This window comes from Balaenoptera ricei, chromosome 2 (genome assembly GCF_028023285.1).
Source record: "Balaenoptera ricei isolate mBalRic1 chromosome 2, mBalRic1.hap2, whole genome shotgun sequence".
NCBI lineage: Eukaryota > Metazoa > Chordata > Mammalia > Artiodactyla > Balaenopteridae > Balaenoptera > Balaenoptera ricei.
The window spans coordinates 172,999,575-173,015,374 of NC_082640.1; the positions used below are offsets into that span (position 1 = coordinate 172,999,575).

Consider the following 15,800-nt stretch of genomic DNA (forward strand, 5'->3'; position numbering starts at 1 on the left):
CACAGTAGATAACTGTTTCTCTTAAATTCATAAAGTCAGAGAAATATGAGTAAAATGAAGAAGCAGAGGAACCACTCCCGATTTAAAGATCAAGAGAGTTCCCCTGAAAGAACAAAAATTGAAGCAGACCTCTCCAGTTTACTAGACCCCAAGTTCAAGAAGGAAGTAATGAAAATACTGAAGGAATGAAGAAGAGCTATTGATAGAAATGCAGATTACTATAAAAAGCAATTAGAGGGGCTTCCCTGGTGGCGCAGTGGTTGAGAATCTGCCTGCCAATGCAGGGGACATGGGTTTGAGCCCTGGTCTGGGAAGATCCCACATGCCGCGGAGCAGCTAAGCCCATGAGCCACAACTACTGAGCCTGCGCGTCTGGAGCCTGTGCTCCGCAACGGGAGAGGCCGCAACAGTGAGAGGCCTGCTCACCGCGATGAAGAGTAGCCCCCGCTCGCCGCCAACTGGAGAAAGCCCTCGCACAGAAATGAAGACCCAACACAGCCAAAAAAAAAAAAAAAAAAAAGATGGCTGCTAATACATGGGAAAAATGCTTCCTTATCCCCCCCAAAAAAAAAAAAAGCAATTAGAAACTATAAAGAGGAGCCGATTAAAATTAGAAAACTCATTTGCCAAGACAAAAGCTGAGCTGAAGGCAATAAATAGCAAACTGGATAATGCAGAAGAATGAATAAGTGATCTGGAAGACAAAATAACGGAAATCATCCAATCAGATCAGCAGACAGAAAGACAAATGAAAAAAAAATGAAAGCAATATACAAGACCTATGGGATAATATAAAGCATCCCAATCTATGCATAAGAGGGATCCCAAGAAGAAGAAAAATAAAAGGGGATCGAAAATATATTTGAAGAAATTATGGCTAAAAAATTTCCAAACCTAAAGAAGGAAACAGATATCCAGGTACAGAAAGCACAGAGGGTCCCAAACAAGATGAACCCAAACAGACCTATACCAAGACATATTATGACTAAAATGGCAAAAGTTTAAGACATAGGGAGGATTCTAAAGGCAGCAAGAGAAAATAAAGAGTTAATGACAAGGGGACACCCATAAGGCTCTCAGCTGATTTCTCCACAGAAACATTGCAGGCCAGAAGGGAGTGGCAAGATATATTCAAAGTCCTGAAAGGGAAAAACCTGCAAAACAGGATACTCTACCCAGCAATATTATCACTTAGAATAGAAAGAGAGATAAAGAATTTTTCAGACAAGCAAAAACTAAAAGAATACAGCAATGCTAAACCTATCCTAAAAGAAATATTGAAAGGTCTTCTCTAAATAGAAAAGAAGCAAGAATCTACAGGAAAGAGAAAATCACAATTGGAAAGTAAATCAAATAAGCCAATAGACAGATTTTTTAAAAATCAAAAAAAAATTTGTGAAAGCAATAACTACAATGAACATCAAAAGGATAAACACAAAGATGTAAAAGATGACATCAAAATCATATAATGTGGGGGAGGAGAGTAAGAAATGTAGATTTTTTGTAGATTTTTTGTTTGTTTGTCTCAAAGTCTCTTTATTCCTTTGCTCGTTCTTTATTATGAAATGCTAGAGACATGTCAAGTGGGTTTTTTTTTTTTTTTTGTGGCCACACTGCACAGCTTTCAGGACCTTAGTTCTCTGACCACAGATCGAACCCAGGCCCCTGGCAGTGAAAGCACTGAGTCCTAACCACTGGGCCACAAGGGAACTCCCGATTTTTTTTTTTTTAGAATGTGTTTGAGTCTATAGGACTACCAGTCTAAAGCAAAAAGATATAGTAATGAGTTAACATACTTGAAAAACAGAGTGAAAAACAGAGTAACCACAAATCAAAAACATAAAACAGAGTCACAAAAACCAAAAAGAAGAGAACATAAGCATAATACAAAAGAAAATCATCAAACCACAAAAAGAAAACAAAAAGAAAAAAGAACAAAGAATACAAAAACAACTGCAAAACAAGGTTTAAAATGGTAATAAATACGTATCTATCAATAATTACCTTAAATGTAATGAACTAAATGCTCCAAACAAAAGACACAGTGGGGAGGGGATAAATTAGGAGTTTGGGATTAACATATATACACTACTATATATGAAATAGCCAACAAGGACCTACTGTATAGCACAGGGAACTATACTCAGTATTTTATAATAACCTATATGGGAAAAGAATTTGAAAAAAAATAGATATGTGTGTATGTATAACTGAATCACTCTGCTGTGTACCTGAAACTAACAAAACATTGTAAATCAATTATATCAATAGTTCAATAAAAAAAAGAAAATCATATGTACTCTCAAGTACAGCTGTAAATAGTAATTATGCTCCTAAGCCTGAAAAATCTCACCCAAAGCCTTAAAACAGTGTGAAAAACATAAGAAAAGTCTCCATGATACTAAAAAAAAAAAAAAAAGGACACAGAATGGTAGATTGCATACAAAAAACAAGAGCCTACAGTATGCTGCCTACAAGAGACCCACTTTAGGGTGAAGAATACAGTAAGTCCCCTATATACGAACAAGTTCTGTTCTGAGAGCATGTTCGTAAGTCCAACAAAGTTAGCCTAGGTATCCAACTAACACAACTGGCTATATAGTACTGTACTGTAATAGGTTTATAATACTTTTCACACAAATAATACATAAAAAACAAACAAACACAAAAAATAAAGAAGACATTTTTAATCTTACAGTACAGTACCTTGAAAAGTACAGTAGTACAGTACAACAGCTGGCATACAGGGGCTGGCATCGAGTAAACAGGCAAGAAGAGTTACTGACTGGAGGAGAGAGAGGAGGTGGGAGACAGTAGAGCTGAAGGATCGTCAGCAACAGGAGATGGAGGGCAAGCTGCAATTTCACTCACACCTGATGCTGATGGAATGCATGTTTGCATCTTTGAAAGTTCACAACTTGAAGGTTCGTATGTAGGGGACTTACTGTACACATAGAGTGAAAGTGAGGGGATGGAAAAAGAAACTTCATGCAAACAGAAATGACAAGAAAGCGAGGATAGCAATATTCACGTCAGACAAAATAGACTTTAAAACAAAGGCCATAAAAAAAAGATAAAAAAGGTCACTATATAATGATAAGAAGATCAATACAAGAGGAGGATACTACACTCGTTAACATATATGCACCCAATATAGGAGCACATAAATACGTAAAACAAATACTAACAGACATAAAGGGAGAAATTGACAGGAGTACAATAATAGTAGGAGATCCCACTCACATCAATGGACAGATCTTCCAGACAGAAAATCAATAAGGCAATGGAGATCCTAAATGACACAATAGACCAATTGGATTTAATTGATATTTTTAGGACATTACATCCAAACAAACAGAATACACATTCTTTTCAAGTGCACATGGAACATTCTCTAGGATTGACCACATACTAGGACACAAAACAAGCCTCAACAAATCTAAGAGGATAGAAATTACTTCAACCATCTTTTCTGACCACAACAGCATGAAACTAGAAATCAACCACAGAAAGAGAAACGAGAAAAAATGATTACATGGAGACTAAATAACATGCTACTAAAAAACCAATGGATCGGGGCTTCCCTGGTGGCGCAGTGGTTGAGAATCTGCCTGCCGATGCAGGGGACACGGGTTCGAGCCCTGGTCTGGGAGGATCCCACATGCCGCGGAGCAACTGAGCCCATGAGCCACAACTACTGAGCCTGCGTGTCTGGAGCCTGTGCTCCGCAACAAGAGAGGACACGATAGTGAGAGGCCCGTGCACCACGATGAAGAGTGGCCCCCGCTCGCTGCAACTGGAGAAAGCCCTCGCGCAGAAATGAAGACCCAACACAGCCAAACATAAATAAATTAAAAAAAAAAAAAAAAAAGAATGGATACAGGAGACCTTGTTATTAAAAAAAAAAAAAACAATGGATCAATGATGAAATGAAAGAGGAAATTAAAAAATACCTTGAGACAAATGACAATGAAAACACAATCATACACAATCTATGGGATGCAGCAAAAGCAGTTCTTAGAGGGAAGTTCATAGCGATACAGGCCTTCCTCAAAAAACAAGAAAAAACTCAAATAAACAACCTGACCTACCACCTAAAAGAATTAGAAAAAGAACACACAAAACCTAAAGCCAGCGTAAGGAAGGAAATAATAAAGGTCATGGAGGAAATAAATACAATAGAGATTTTAAAAAACAATTGAAAAAAAATCAATAAAACCAAGAGCTGGTTCTTTGAAAGGGTAAGCAAAATCGACAAGCCTCTGGCCAGGCTCACCAAGAAGAAAAGAGAGAGGACCCAAATAAACAAAATAAGAAATGAAAGAGGAAAAATAACAACCAATACTGCAGAAATACAAAGAACCATAAGAGAATACTATGAACAATTATATGTCAACAAATTGGAAAACCTAGAAGAACAAGTTTCTGCAAACTGAAGTCCAGGACCAGATGCCTTTACTGGGGACTTTTACCAAACATGCAAAGAATTTATACTTATTCTTGTCAATCCCTTCCAAAAGACTGAAGAGGAGAGAACACTCCCAAAGCCATTCTATGAAGCTGTCATTGTCCTAATAACAAAACAAGACAAAGACAATACCAAAGGGACTTCCCTGGTGGCGCAGTGGTTAAGAATCTGCCTGCCAATGCAGGGGACACAGGATCGATCACTGGTCCAGGAAGATCCCACATGCCATGGAGCAACTAAGCCCGTGTGCCACAACTACTGAGCCTGTGCTCTAGAGCCTGCAAGCTGCAACTACTGAAGCCCACATGCCCTAGAACACATGTGACACAACTACTGAGCCCACATGCCACAACTACTGAAGCCAGCGTGTAGGCCCGTGTACTGCAACTACTGAGCCTGCATTTTGCAACTACTGAAGCCTGCATGCCTAGAGCCCGTGCTCTGCAACAAGACAAGCCACTGCAATGAGAAGCCCGCACACTGCAACAAAGAGTAGGCCCCGCTCATTGCAACTATAGAAAGCCCGTGTGCAGCAACCAAGACCCAATGCAGCCAAAAAAAAAAAAGACAATACCAAAAAAAGAAAACGACAGGCCAATATCCTTGATGAATATAGATACAAAAATTCTCAACAAAATATTAGTAAACTGAATCCAACGACACATAAAAAAGATCATAGGCCTTGATCAAGTGGATTCATCCCAGGGTCACAAGGATGGTTCAACATACACAAATCAATCAACATGATACACCATAACAAGAAAAGAAAAGAAAAGAAAAAAGAGAAGGGAAGGGAAGGAAAGGAAAAGAAAAGAAAAGAAAAGAGAAGAAAAGAAAAGAACTACATGATCACCTCAATAGATGCAGAAAAAGCATTTGATAAAATGCTTTTGGATGCTTCAACATCCATTCATGATAAAAACTCTCACCAAAGTGGGTATAGAGGGAACATATCTCAACATAATAAAAGCTATTTATGACAAGCCCACAGCCAACATAATACTCAATGGTGAAAAGCTGAAAGCCTTCCTGCTAAAATCTGGAAGAAGACAAGGATGCCCACTCTCATCACTTCTATTCAACAGAGTATTGGAAGTCCTAGCCACAGCAATCAGACAAGAAAAAGAAATAAAAGGTATCCAAATTGGAAGAGAAGAGGTAAAACTGTCATATGCAGATGACATGATATATATAGAAAACCCTAAAGACTCTAAACAAAACTACTAGAACTGATAAATGAATTCAGCAAGGTAGCAGGATACAAGATTAACATACAGAAATCTGTTGCATTTCTTACATTAACAACGAAATATCAGAAAGGAAAAGTAAAAACACACTTTAAAAAAATTATATATTTATTTATTTATAGCTGCATTGGGTCTTCGTCACTGCACATGGGCTTTCTCTAGTTGCAGCAAGCGGGGGCTACTCTTCGTTGTGGTGCGTGGGCTTCTCACTGTGGTGGCTTCTCTTGTTGTGGAGCATGGGCTCTAGGCGTGCGGGCTCAGTAGTTGTGGCTCGCGGGCTCTAGAGCACAGGCTCAGTAGTTGTACGCATGGGCTTAGTAGCTCTGCGGCATGTGGGGTCTTCCTGGACCAGGGCTTGAACCCATGTCCCCTGCATTGGCAGGTGGATTCTTAACCACTGCGACACCAGGGAAGCCCACACATTCTCTTTTAAAATCGCATCAAAAAAAAATAAAATACTTAGGAATAAACCTGACCAAGGAGGTGAAAGACTTATATGCTGAGAACTATAACACACTGATAAAGGAAATTGAAGATGATTTAAAGAATTGAAAGATATACCATGCCATTGGATTGGAAGAATTAATATCATTAAAATGGCCATACTACCCAAAGCAATCTACAGATTTAACGTGATCGCTATCAAATTACCCATAACATTTTTCACAGAACTAGAACAAATAATCCTAACATTTATGTGTGACCATAAAAGACCCAGAATTGCCAAAGCAATCCTGAGGAAAAAGAACAAAGCAGGAGGCATAACCCTCCCAGACTTCAGACAATGCTACAAAGCTACAGTAATCAAAACAGCATGGTACTGGCACAAAAAAGAGACATATGGATCAATGGAACAGAACAGAGAGTGTAGAAATAAACCCACACACCTACAGTCAATTAATCTTAGAAAAGGAGACAAGAATATACAATGGAGAAAAGACAGTTTCTTCAGCAAGTGGTGTTGGGAAAGCTGGGCAGCTGCATGTAAATCAATGAAGTTAGAGCACATCCTCACACCATACACAAAAATAAACTCAAAATAGCTTGAAAACTTAAATATAAGACATGACACTGTAAAACTCTTAGAAGAGAACACAGGCAAAACATTCTCTGACATAAATTGTACCAATGTTTTCTTAGGTCAGTTTCCCAAGGCAATAGAAATAAAAGCAAAAATAAACAAATGGGACCTATGCAAACTTATAAGCTTTTGCATAGCAAAGGAAACCGTAAATAAAATGAAAAGACAACCTATGGACTGTGAGAAAATATTTGCAAATGATTTGACCAACAGGGCTTAACTTCCAAAATATATAAACAGCTCACATAACTGAATAACAAAAAAATGAACAACCCAATCAAAACTTGGGCAGAAGACCTGAACAGACATTTCTCCAAAGAAGACACACAGATGGCCAACAGGCACATGAAAAGATGCTCAACATCACTAATTATCAGAGAAATGCAAATCAAGACTACAGTGAGGTATCACCTGATTCTGGTCAGAATGGCTATCATCAAAAAGTCTACCAATAATTAATGCTGGAGAGGATGTGGAGAAAAGGGAACCCTTCTACACTACTGGTGGGAATGTAAATTGGTGCAGCCACTATGGAAAACAGTATGGAGGTTCCTCAAGAAACTAAAAATAGAGTTGCCATATGACCCAGCAATCCCACTCCTGGGCATATATCCAGAGAAAACTCTAATTCGGAAAGATACATGCACCCCAATGTTCACAGTAGCACTATTTACAATAGCCAAGACATGGAAGCAACTTAAATGTCCATCAACAGATGAATGAATAAAGAAGATGTCGTATATATACACAATGGAATACTACTCAGCCATAAAAAAGAATGAAATAATGTCATTTGCAGCAATATGGATGGATCTAGAGATTATCACACTAAGTGAAGTAAGTCAGAAAGAGAAAGACAAATACCATATGATATCACATGTGGAATCTAAAATATGACACGAATGAATTTATTTACGAAACAGAAACAGACTCACAGACATAGAGAACAAACTTACGGTTACCAAAGGAGAAAGGGGGTGGGGGAGGGATAAATTAGGAGTTTGGGATTAGCAGATACAAACTACTATATATAAAACAGATAAACAACAAGGTCCTACTGTATACCACAGGGAACTATATTCAATATCCTGTGATAAACCATAATGGAAAAGAATGTGAAAAAGAATACATACATTTATATATAACTGAATCACTTTGCTGTACACCAGAATCTAACACAACATTGTAAATCAACTATATGTTGATAAAAAAAAAAAATATATATATATATATATATTCAAAGATTAGAATATTTTGTATATAACAGGTGAAGTATTGGTCTACTTTCTTTTTAAAAGTAGAAAACTTTACAGAAAGGAAGATTGCAAGGGTCTTTGTGGCATAACTGTAGAACTAATTGATCCAGAGAACAAGTTTCTAACTGATCAGTTTAGTAATTTATGAAAAATGGAGATATTAAAAGCATAAATTATCTTATTCAAGAAGAAAAAGACATCTGGAAAGCTGGCTTAGCAACTGAGGCCCACTGAGATCCAATAAACCCAATGATTTTGATCATTTTTACAAATTATACCAGGGTTGTGAAGATGTGACTGACCGTGTCTATTATGTAGTAGTCATAGTGATCAATGACTGGTAGATATGTCCTAAAGAGACCTACTATCCTCTCAACATTTTGCTTGTGGAGTTACAGCCTTCATTTAAGTTTTCTATAGAGTTGAAAGAAGACAGCAAGATAGGGGATTTCAAAAACAGTTGGCAAATTAGATCACTGCCAAAGAAAAGGGCAGAAGGGCTCTACTAACATGGAACAGACTCGGCTTCTCTCTTCTTTCTAGATTATGCCCTGCTGAGGCAGATGTGCTCTCCCTCTCAGTCTAGATACTTTTCGGCTCCTCTTATTTACCATTCCCTCCTCAAATTCTTCCTTTCTGCTTTAGATGCTATTGAACTAAAACTTTTTGCTCATCAGAAGTTTCTGCTAAAGGACTAAATCCAACTATTTCAACTGCCATAAAATAGCTTATTCTTAATTCTGAACCATCTGAACCAACTCAGATAACCCAAGTGAGAGAAAGGTACCTGGAAGCAAATAGTATGGTAAAACTGAGTATCTGCTCTAGGTATAAATGCATTTTGAACAATACACAAATATATTTTAGTTTTTTTCCTAAGATATTAAATTAATTTGAACAAGACAATTACTTAAAATTGTTTCTTTTTAAAATATAGAAACATACCTACTTGGCCAGTTGCCACTATGTTGATAAATTTGGGGTGCTGATTTACAGTGAGACACAGAATATCATCATTATGTTCCTGATAAAAACTCTGAGTCCCTAGAAAAAAAAGAATTTGAGAATTAAATCTGAAAACTTTAAGGTGAAAGAGTCAAATGCACTTACACAGAGTAATAAACTGCTGTGTTTGACTTACTTGCTTATTTAACACACATACATGTATATATTTTCTGTGGCCGTGCCGTGCGGCTTGCAGGATCTTAGCTCCCCCACCAGGGATTGAACCTGTGCCCCCTGCAGTGGAAGCACCAAGTCTTAACCACTGGACTGCCAGGAAAGTCCCAACACATATTTTTTGAGCACAACATATACACTTCATCCTAAGGATGGAAACATGACCAAGAAATCCTTAAAGTAACAGAACTCTGAAAGGCATAAACCATGTAATACGAGATTGAAGACATCAAGTGCCACAAGAGAGTTAAAGATCAAAATGCTATGGGAATTTGTAGCAGATTCTTCTTACGAGCAGATGGCACTTCTGGACTGACATGACAGATTCTGTAAATGTGAACGTGAATGGGGAAGGGTCTTCCAGGGAGAAGGATACTTGAAGCAAAGGTACAAAGGCAGGAAAGTACTGGGTATGCATACAGATGGCTTATTTGGCTGAAGTGTAGGGTAACAAAAAAGAAAAGTAAGAAACAGGTTGGGCAGGCAAATTGAAACTAGAATTACAGAGGATTTTGAAAACAAGCCTATTATTAAATTTCATATTTATTCTGTAGTCAGTGGGGAGGTACTGAAGAATCCTGATCAAAGAAGTAATGTGATTCCTCTAGCAGTAGTGACAGTGAAGAGACCTTAGCAGACTATGACTGTGCAGGAGGCAGTAAAGGTAGGCTTGTGCAAGTAAAACGGAGAGGTGGGAAGTGAGGTCAGGATGGTAGACTGGGTCCAGATGATAGAGTACCATCAATACTAGGTCCTCCGAAAAGCGAAACAAAACCAAAGAAAACATTTTAGAAATGTCATTTAACATATCTAACATTACTTTAAAACAACTTCTCAGGGCTTCCCTGGTGGCGCAGTGGTTGAGAATCTGCCTGCTAATGCAGGGGACACAGGTTCGAGCCCTGGTCTGGGAAGATCCCACATGCCGTGGAGCAACTAGGCCCGTGAGCCACAACTACTGAGCCTGCGCGTCTGGAGCCCGTGCTCCACAACAAGAGAGGACACGATAGTGAGAGGCCCGCGCACTGTGATAAAGAGTGGTCCCCGCTCGCCGCAACTAGAGAAAGCCCTCGCACAGAAACGAAGACCCAACATAGCCAAAAATTAAAAAAAAAAAAACAACTTTAAAAAAACAACAACAACAAAAAAACACAACTTCTCGAAGTGAAATGGGCTTCATATTTCCCAGGGCTGAGGGTTCAGTTAAAGGAACAAACAAGTAATTATATGTGCTGTTGGCTAAATTAGTAGATCAGCTAATAGGTCAAGACTTCTTAGACTGTAAACATAGCAGTGTATCCCCATAATGGTGAGAGGCCAAATAACCAGAACTGGAGCAGGTGCTTAGTCTTCCCTCTGCCATCTCTCTCTACATCCCATCATTAGAAAGGTGATTAATTAAAAATCAGGAAATTAAAAATAAAGAAAATTACAAGTATAAATATGAAAGTGTATTTATACTTTCATCCCTATGTAATTTGTCTTTTGTTATCTTCTCTATTCTCTTTGAAGGATAAGTGAAGCCTCAAAGAGGATTTTCTTTCTAAGAGGTATTTTTTTTAAATGACCCAAATTATTAAATGGAAAATTGCCATTGATTTGTGTAATACTGATAAATCTTTTTCTTAGGGCAACTAAAACAGAAATATCATATTAATTATTAATACTGACCAGGGGTTGGGGGATTATGACTCACATAACCCACTCTACCTAATTAGAATGAAGCTACCAGAGGAAAAAGCCAGAAATGTTTGGACTAGATAATCTATATCTTTACTTCTGACTTTTAGACTTTCATGAAGTTTACAATTATATGTAATAAAATAGAATTAAAAATTAATCCTGAGTATTACTAGTAGAATTATCACATCATTGGTCATCAAATGATGCTCAGAGAACTTTCTCTGCTTTTCAACAATCCAATCAGTTCAATAGAAATCAGGAAATATTTTCTCATTTTCTTGAATCTAACAAGGTATCATCAGTCAAGGCACAGGCAAGCAGCTTTCTTAGTTAACCTCCTTGGCTTTCCGAGGGCTCAGTATGAACACTGTCGCTCCACCCCACTCCCTAGCAATCACTCATCCAACGTGCTGCTTTCAGTCACTAACCATCAAAGACAACCATCCAAACCATCCACTTTCGCGTTTAGGTTATGGGGAAATAGAATAAAGTTACCAATGGTTTCGCTATAAAACGTGCTTTCAACATACAGTAATCCTTTACTTCTCATCGAGATCTTTGAGCGCTTTGCGTTATGAAATCCTTTTCTGCTGTGCTAAATGTCTTCAAGACTGTAAATTTGTTACTTAAAATATTACTAGAAAGTTCTACAGTATGACATATTTACATTCTAGATTCACATATTTTGGTTATTTATATTTTTAACAAAGAGTTTTAAGATGCTAAATTAAAAATTCTAAATTTTAAAAAGTGGGGAATGGAGAATCAGGGTTTCCTACCTGTAGCAATGTTGTGCAGAATTCCCACGGATGCAGTGTGATAAATTATATCATCACCATCATTTAAATAATGAACATTATTCCTACAGTCTCTGCCTCGATAGCCAAAAACAAGCTCCAACACAAGGTCCTATAACAATGATAAAACCATTATACAATTCCTCACGTCTAAATACTAGTGTCTTCAGTCAAAATGGAGGATGCATTTTTGATGTTTTATAAATTTCAAACACAAAATTAACCTAGATATACCTCTCTATGTAACCCATTTTGGGCAGCTGAAACACACATTCCATACTTTTCTACATGAAGTCATGAAAATGAAAGGAGAACCACAAGGTCATCTGATTCCAAGAATTTTAGTTCTTAAGATTTCATGTGTTAAACATTGAGATATTTCTTGTGTCCAAAAGAAGAATATTTCGATTTGTGTTAAACTGTTAGTCAAAATATTTGATCTGCATACGTAACTCTGGATAACTTATGTCCAAGTGATGTACTTTCAAGGATCCAGACAGTATATCAGCTTTGTGCACTAAGCAGGCCGTCTCTGATAACTCATGCTAAAGTTCTAGCAGATAATTCTGCTACTCAAAGTGTGCATTTTCACTGACCCTGTGAGGCTGAGTGGGGTAGGAAGTACAACAATCACCCTCCCACAGCTTTATGCCTTGTTTTTGGCCTCACTTAGCACAGTTTGCTTGTTGCTGCTGATACTGAGATTATGAAATGCCTTCCTTTTTTGCTCAATTATTGTGCAAAGTTTTCTTTGCTTGGAAGCAGAACCTTCATTAAACCCTACAGTGAATACATCACATGGAGTAAAAGTTCTTGATTTGGTGTAAGTATTAAACTTTTAACTTATAAATTCAAACTGCTAAGTATAAGACAGTGCCAAAGTGCCTATGCTTCCGTAAACCACAGATCATTCCATACATTTACATTTAGGAGTTCTCTGAGATACAGTTCAATTCAGGGTATTATTCATAGAAAACTAAAAGAAAGGTTAATAAAAAAAAGGAACAGAGGATATCAATCCAAGACTCAGATTTGACAGTTAAGCAATCAATTTTTACAACCAAACAAAAAAGAATATTCACCAGTACATTTATTTTCATAAAGAATAATGACAAGATTTAGATGTTTTCCAAAAAGGAAACAAACTAAACCCTGGATACATTTTAAGGTACCAATTAACACCGGGGAGTGGGATTTTCCTCACCTCTATGGGTCTCTTTTTCTTGCCGACATTGTTGGTCTGGAGTTTTGCTGGCTGTGGCGGGGCCCTGCTCACAGGAGGCCTGAAACAGGGAAGTGGGAAAGAGGAAAGGAACCCATCACTGGGTGCCTTCACTGAGCTTCTCTCACCTGCCCTCCAGAGGCAGATGTCTCTGACACACCTTCACAAAAATGAACCCAATCTGTGTTTCTCACTAGACTCCACCCTCTGTATCTTGATATCTTCTAAAGCAGAAAGGTGGAAAGAAAATACTAGAACTTCTATTCATTTTTCTTTTAATTTCTTTGGTGTATGTTTCATAAATGTAACTAATATAATAGCACAAGAACAGATTGATGATAAAAATATACAAATGTTAGTTTTACACACTCAAAAACTTCTACATGGGGTACATTATCAACAAAGCCTAGATTACTGCTCTAAAGTAGCTACCTCAGTATCTTGCACATGGCAGGTACTCAGTATATTCTTCTTGAATTTTGAAAATATTTCTATAAACTTTCCATACTGTTGGCAACGTTAAGTCATGTGTGAGTTCAAACCTGTACTCTTTACCTGCTCCTCTGTGCCCTTTATCTTCTCTTCTTCTTAAGTCCCTAGTATGGTTATGGCATCACCTTCAGTTAGTCAAGCAAGACATCTCACAGTTACAAAGCACTGTAAACCATACAACACTCTGTAAAAGGTTATTACTATTGTCTCCAATTCCTCCTCTTCCATTATTCTCACTATTAACTACATATTTTTCAACTTTACCTACATAGTAGCTCTCAAATCTATCCCTCTCCTTCTCTGTTTCCATCACTAGTTCAGGATCTATTTATAATGAATGTGTCATTAGGTGTATACAGTTCCCATTTTGAATTATTTAAACGTGGAGACTCTTCCCTAAAAAAAACCCCTTTGTTTAATTTTTTAAAAATCCACACATCATTTAGTTTAGTTTTAACTCAGAGAGCCGTTATTCAAATGTTTAGTAACCTAAATCCTGAATCTAAATCAATCATATATCAACTCCCTTTTTCAAATTTTAATATTAATTTTGTAACAACTAAATCAGAAAATGATGTAAATTAACTTTCCAGTGGAAAAAATTCCAACATTTCTGAATAAATCCATAAAATTAAAGGCATTACAATATATTTGCATTTTCAAAATGATTTTCAAGTTATATATCTATAAAAAGTAAATGAAGTGTTATATCTTGAACATGTAATATAAAAGAAATGTGTATTTTCATATATAATGTGAAGCAGTATGTAGAAGTATAGAAGCATGACTGGTGACATAAACATTAAATGCACTTGCAACACTCTATGAAGAACTTCTCAAATCATCACAAAAATTTTTGGTTTCAAACCTTTTTCATATACTTTTTGGAATATCTGTAAGTAATAAATATAACTGACTTTATAATATTTAACATTTAAAAATATTTCTGCTAAAATCATTTTAAAGAATGACAGCAGCTTTGGCTTTTCTTCCAAGTCAGTTTTGTTGAACTTTATTCAATGTTATTGTCTGACAGCTTTAATAAATGTATAATTTTTATCTATAAATCCTGTATAACGGTTAAGCATATTTTAATTTTTGTAAAGATAATTTATGTAAGATATATTATTGCTTGAAATTCTACAACTTGGAAAATTATACAAGTTGAATGAATAAAGTTTTAGTAAAGCAGTTACTTATATAGTATGAATCCAATAATTAAGATGTAGTCATTTCAGGGATACTGATTTTAAAGGAGAAAAACATGGAAAACTGTGAATAGAGGTAAAGAACACCAAGTAACATAGATTATTAATGGTAAATATGAAAGATAACAAAGATACAAAATTGGGCCACATAGAGCATAGCAAAGAGAGAGGATTACCTGGAACCTCTTTCCAGCAGCAGATAAAAAAGGGAAAAGATTACAACACAGATTTGCATTTAAAATAGTAGTACAATATTTCCTGTAATAAAATATTTTTACAAGTTTAATGCAGATAAGCTATACTGTATGTAGTAAAGGGCTATTGTTTTTACTTATTGCTATATATAAGTAAAGGCTTAGGTTTAGGGCTACTCCATTCATGGTAGGGAAATCAGAAGAAAGAAGATGAAAAAGAAAAGAATTCAGCATGTTCTGTGTTGTAAACATTAAAGCTTGCCATTCTTATTTTTCCACAGTGCAATCTGAATTTCAAACAAAATATTTAAGCTTACTTAATGTTTATTAACTTAAACGGCTGGTAGCACTGGCGCTGCTATTAAGGGCTGCCTAAGGAACCTAACTAAGCTCCCCCTCCTCTGACCCAAGAGGGATTCCCAGTCAGCCAGTCTAACCAAGCAGGCAGAGTGAGTCTCGGGACCATGCTGGATTTGGGACTTTCTAGCAAAGGAAGTAACTTAAAAGAAACAAAACTCCCCTTAACAACATAATGACTGAACAGAACTGGAAGGGATCACAGAAGTTAATCTTACCCATCCTCCCAGTGAAACCAGGAATCGTCTTTACATGTCTAGAACATCCCTTCATAGCACTGATGACAAGTGGTCATTTACTAAACTCTGCATGAACACTGCTCGTCACAAGGAGGTCACTCCTACAGAAAAGTCATTCATACCTAAGACAGCAATTATATCTCCACTTTGTTTTCTTTTTTTGAAACTAGTGATTCCCAAAGCAATGAATTATTCTTTGTGTAAAGTGGCCTCCCAACATTCCTTTACCCTCTGCTTCCTTCTAGATCACTGTAAACTGTCAATGTCCCTTTAAAATGCAGAGATCAGTCCTGAATAAGCTACTCCAGATCTGATGTTAGGTCTGAATGTTTTATTTCTTTTAAAATAGTATAAGATTATGAGGGCTTTTTTAGAAG

At 36.8% G+C, this 15,800-nt stretch overlaps 1 protein-coding gene across 7 annotated transcripts in view; it reads right to left on the bottom strand.

Moving 5' to 3' along the window:
- Positions 1 to 15,800, bottom strand: part of EML5 (EMAP like 5) — a 168,314-nt gene that overhangs the window by 28,854 nt on the left and 123,660 nt on the right. For 6 of the 7 annotated variants that reach the window (XR_009500978.1, XM_059914794.1, XM_059914792.1 and 3 more), the window contains 3 exons: positions 12,916 to 12,994; positions 11,694 to 11,823; positions 8,998 to 9,096 (listed from right to left, as the gene is read on the bottom strand). Coding sequence is in view for 6 of the 7 variants with exons in the window: in XM_059914794.1 (XP_059770777.1) it covers positions 8,998 to 9,096; positions 11,694 to 11,823; positions 12,916 to 12,994 (308 nt within the window). In the remaining variant the exon portion in view is untranslated. The remainder of the gene's footprint in view (positions 1 to 8,997; positions 9,097 to 11,693; positions 11,824 to 12,915; positions 12,995 to 15,800) is intronic. The other variant, XM_059914793.1, reaches the window with a different exon arrangement.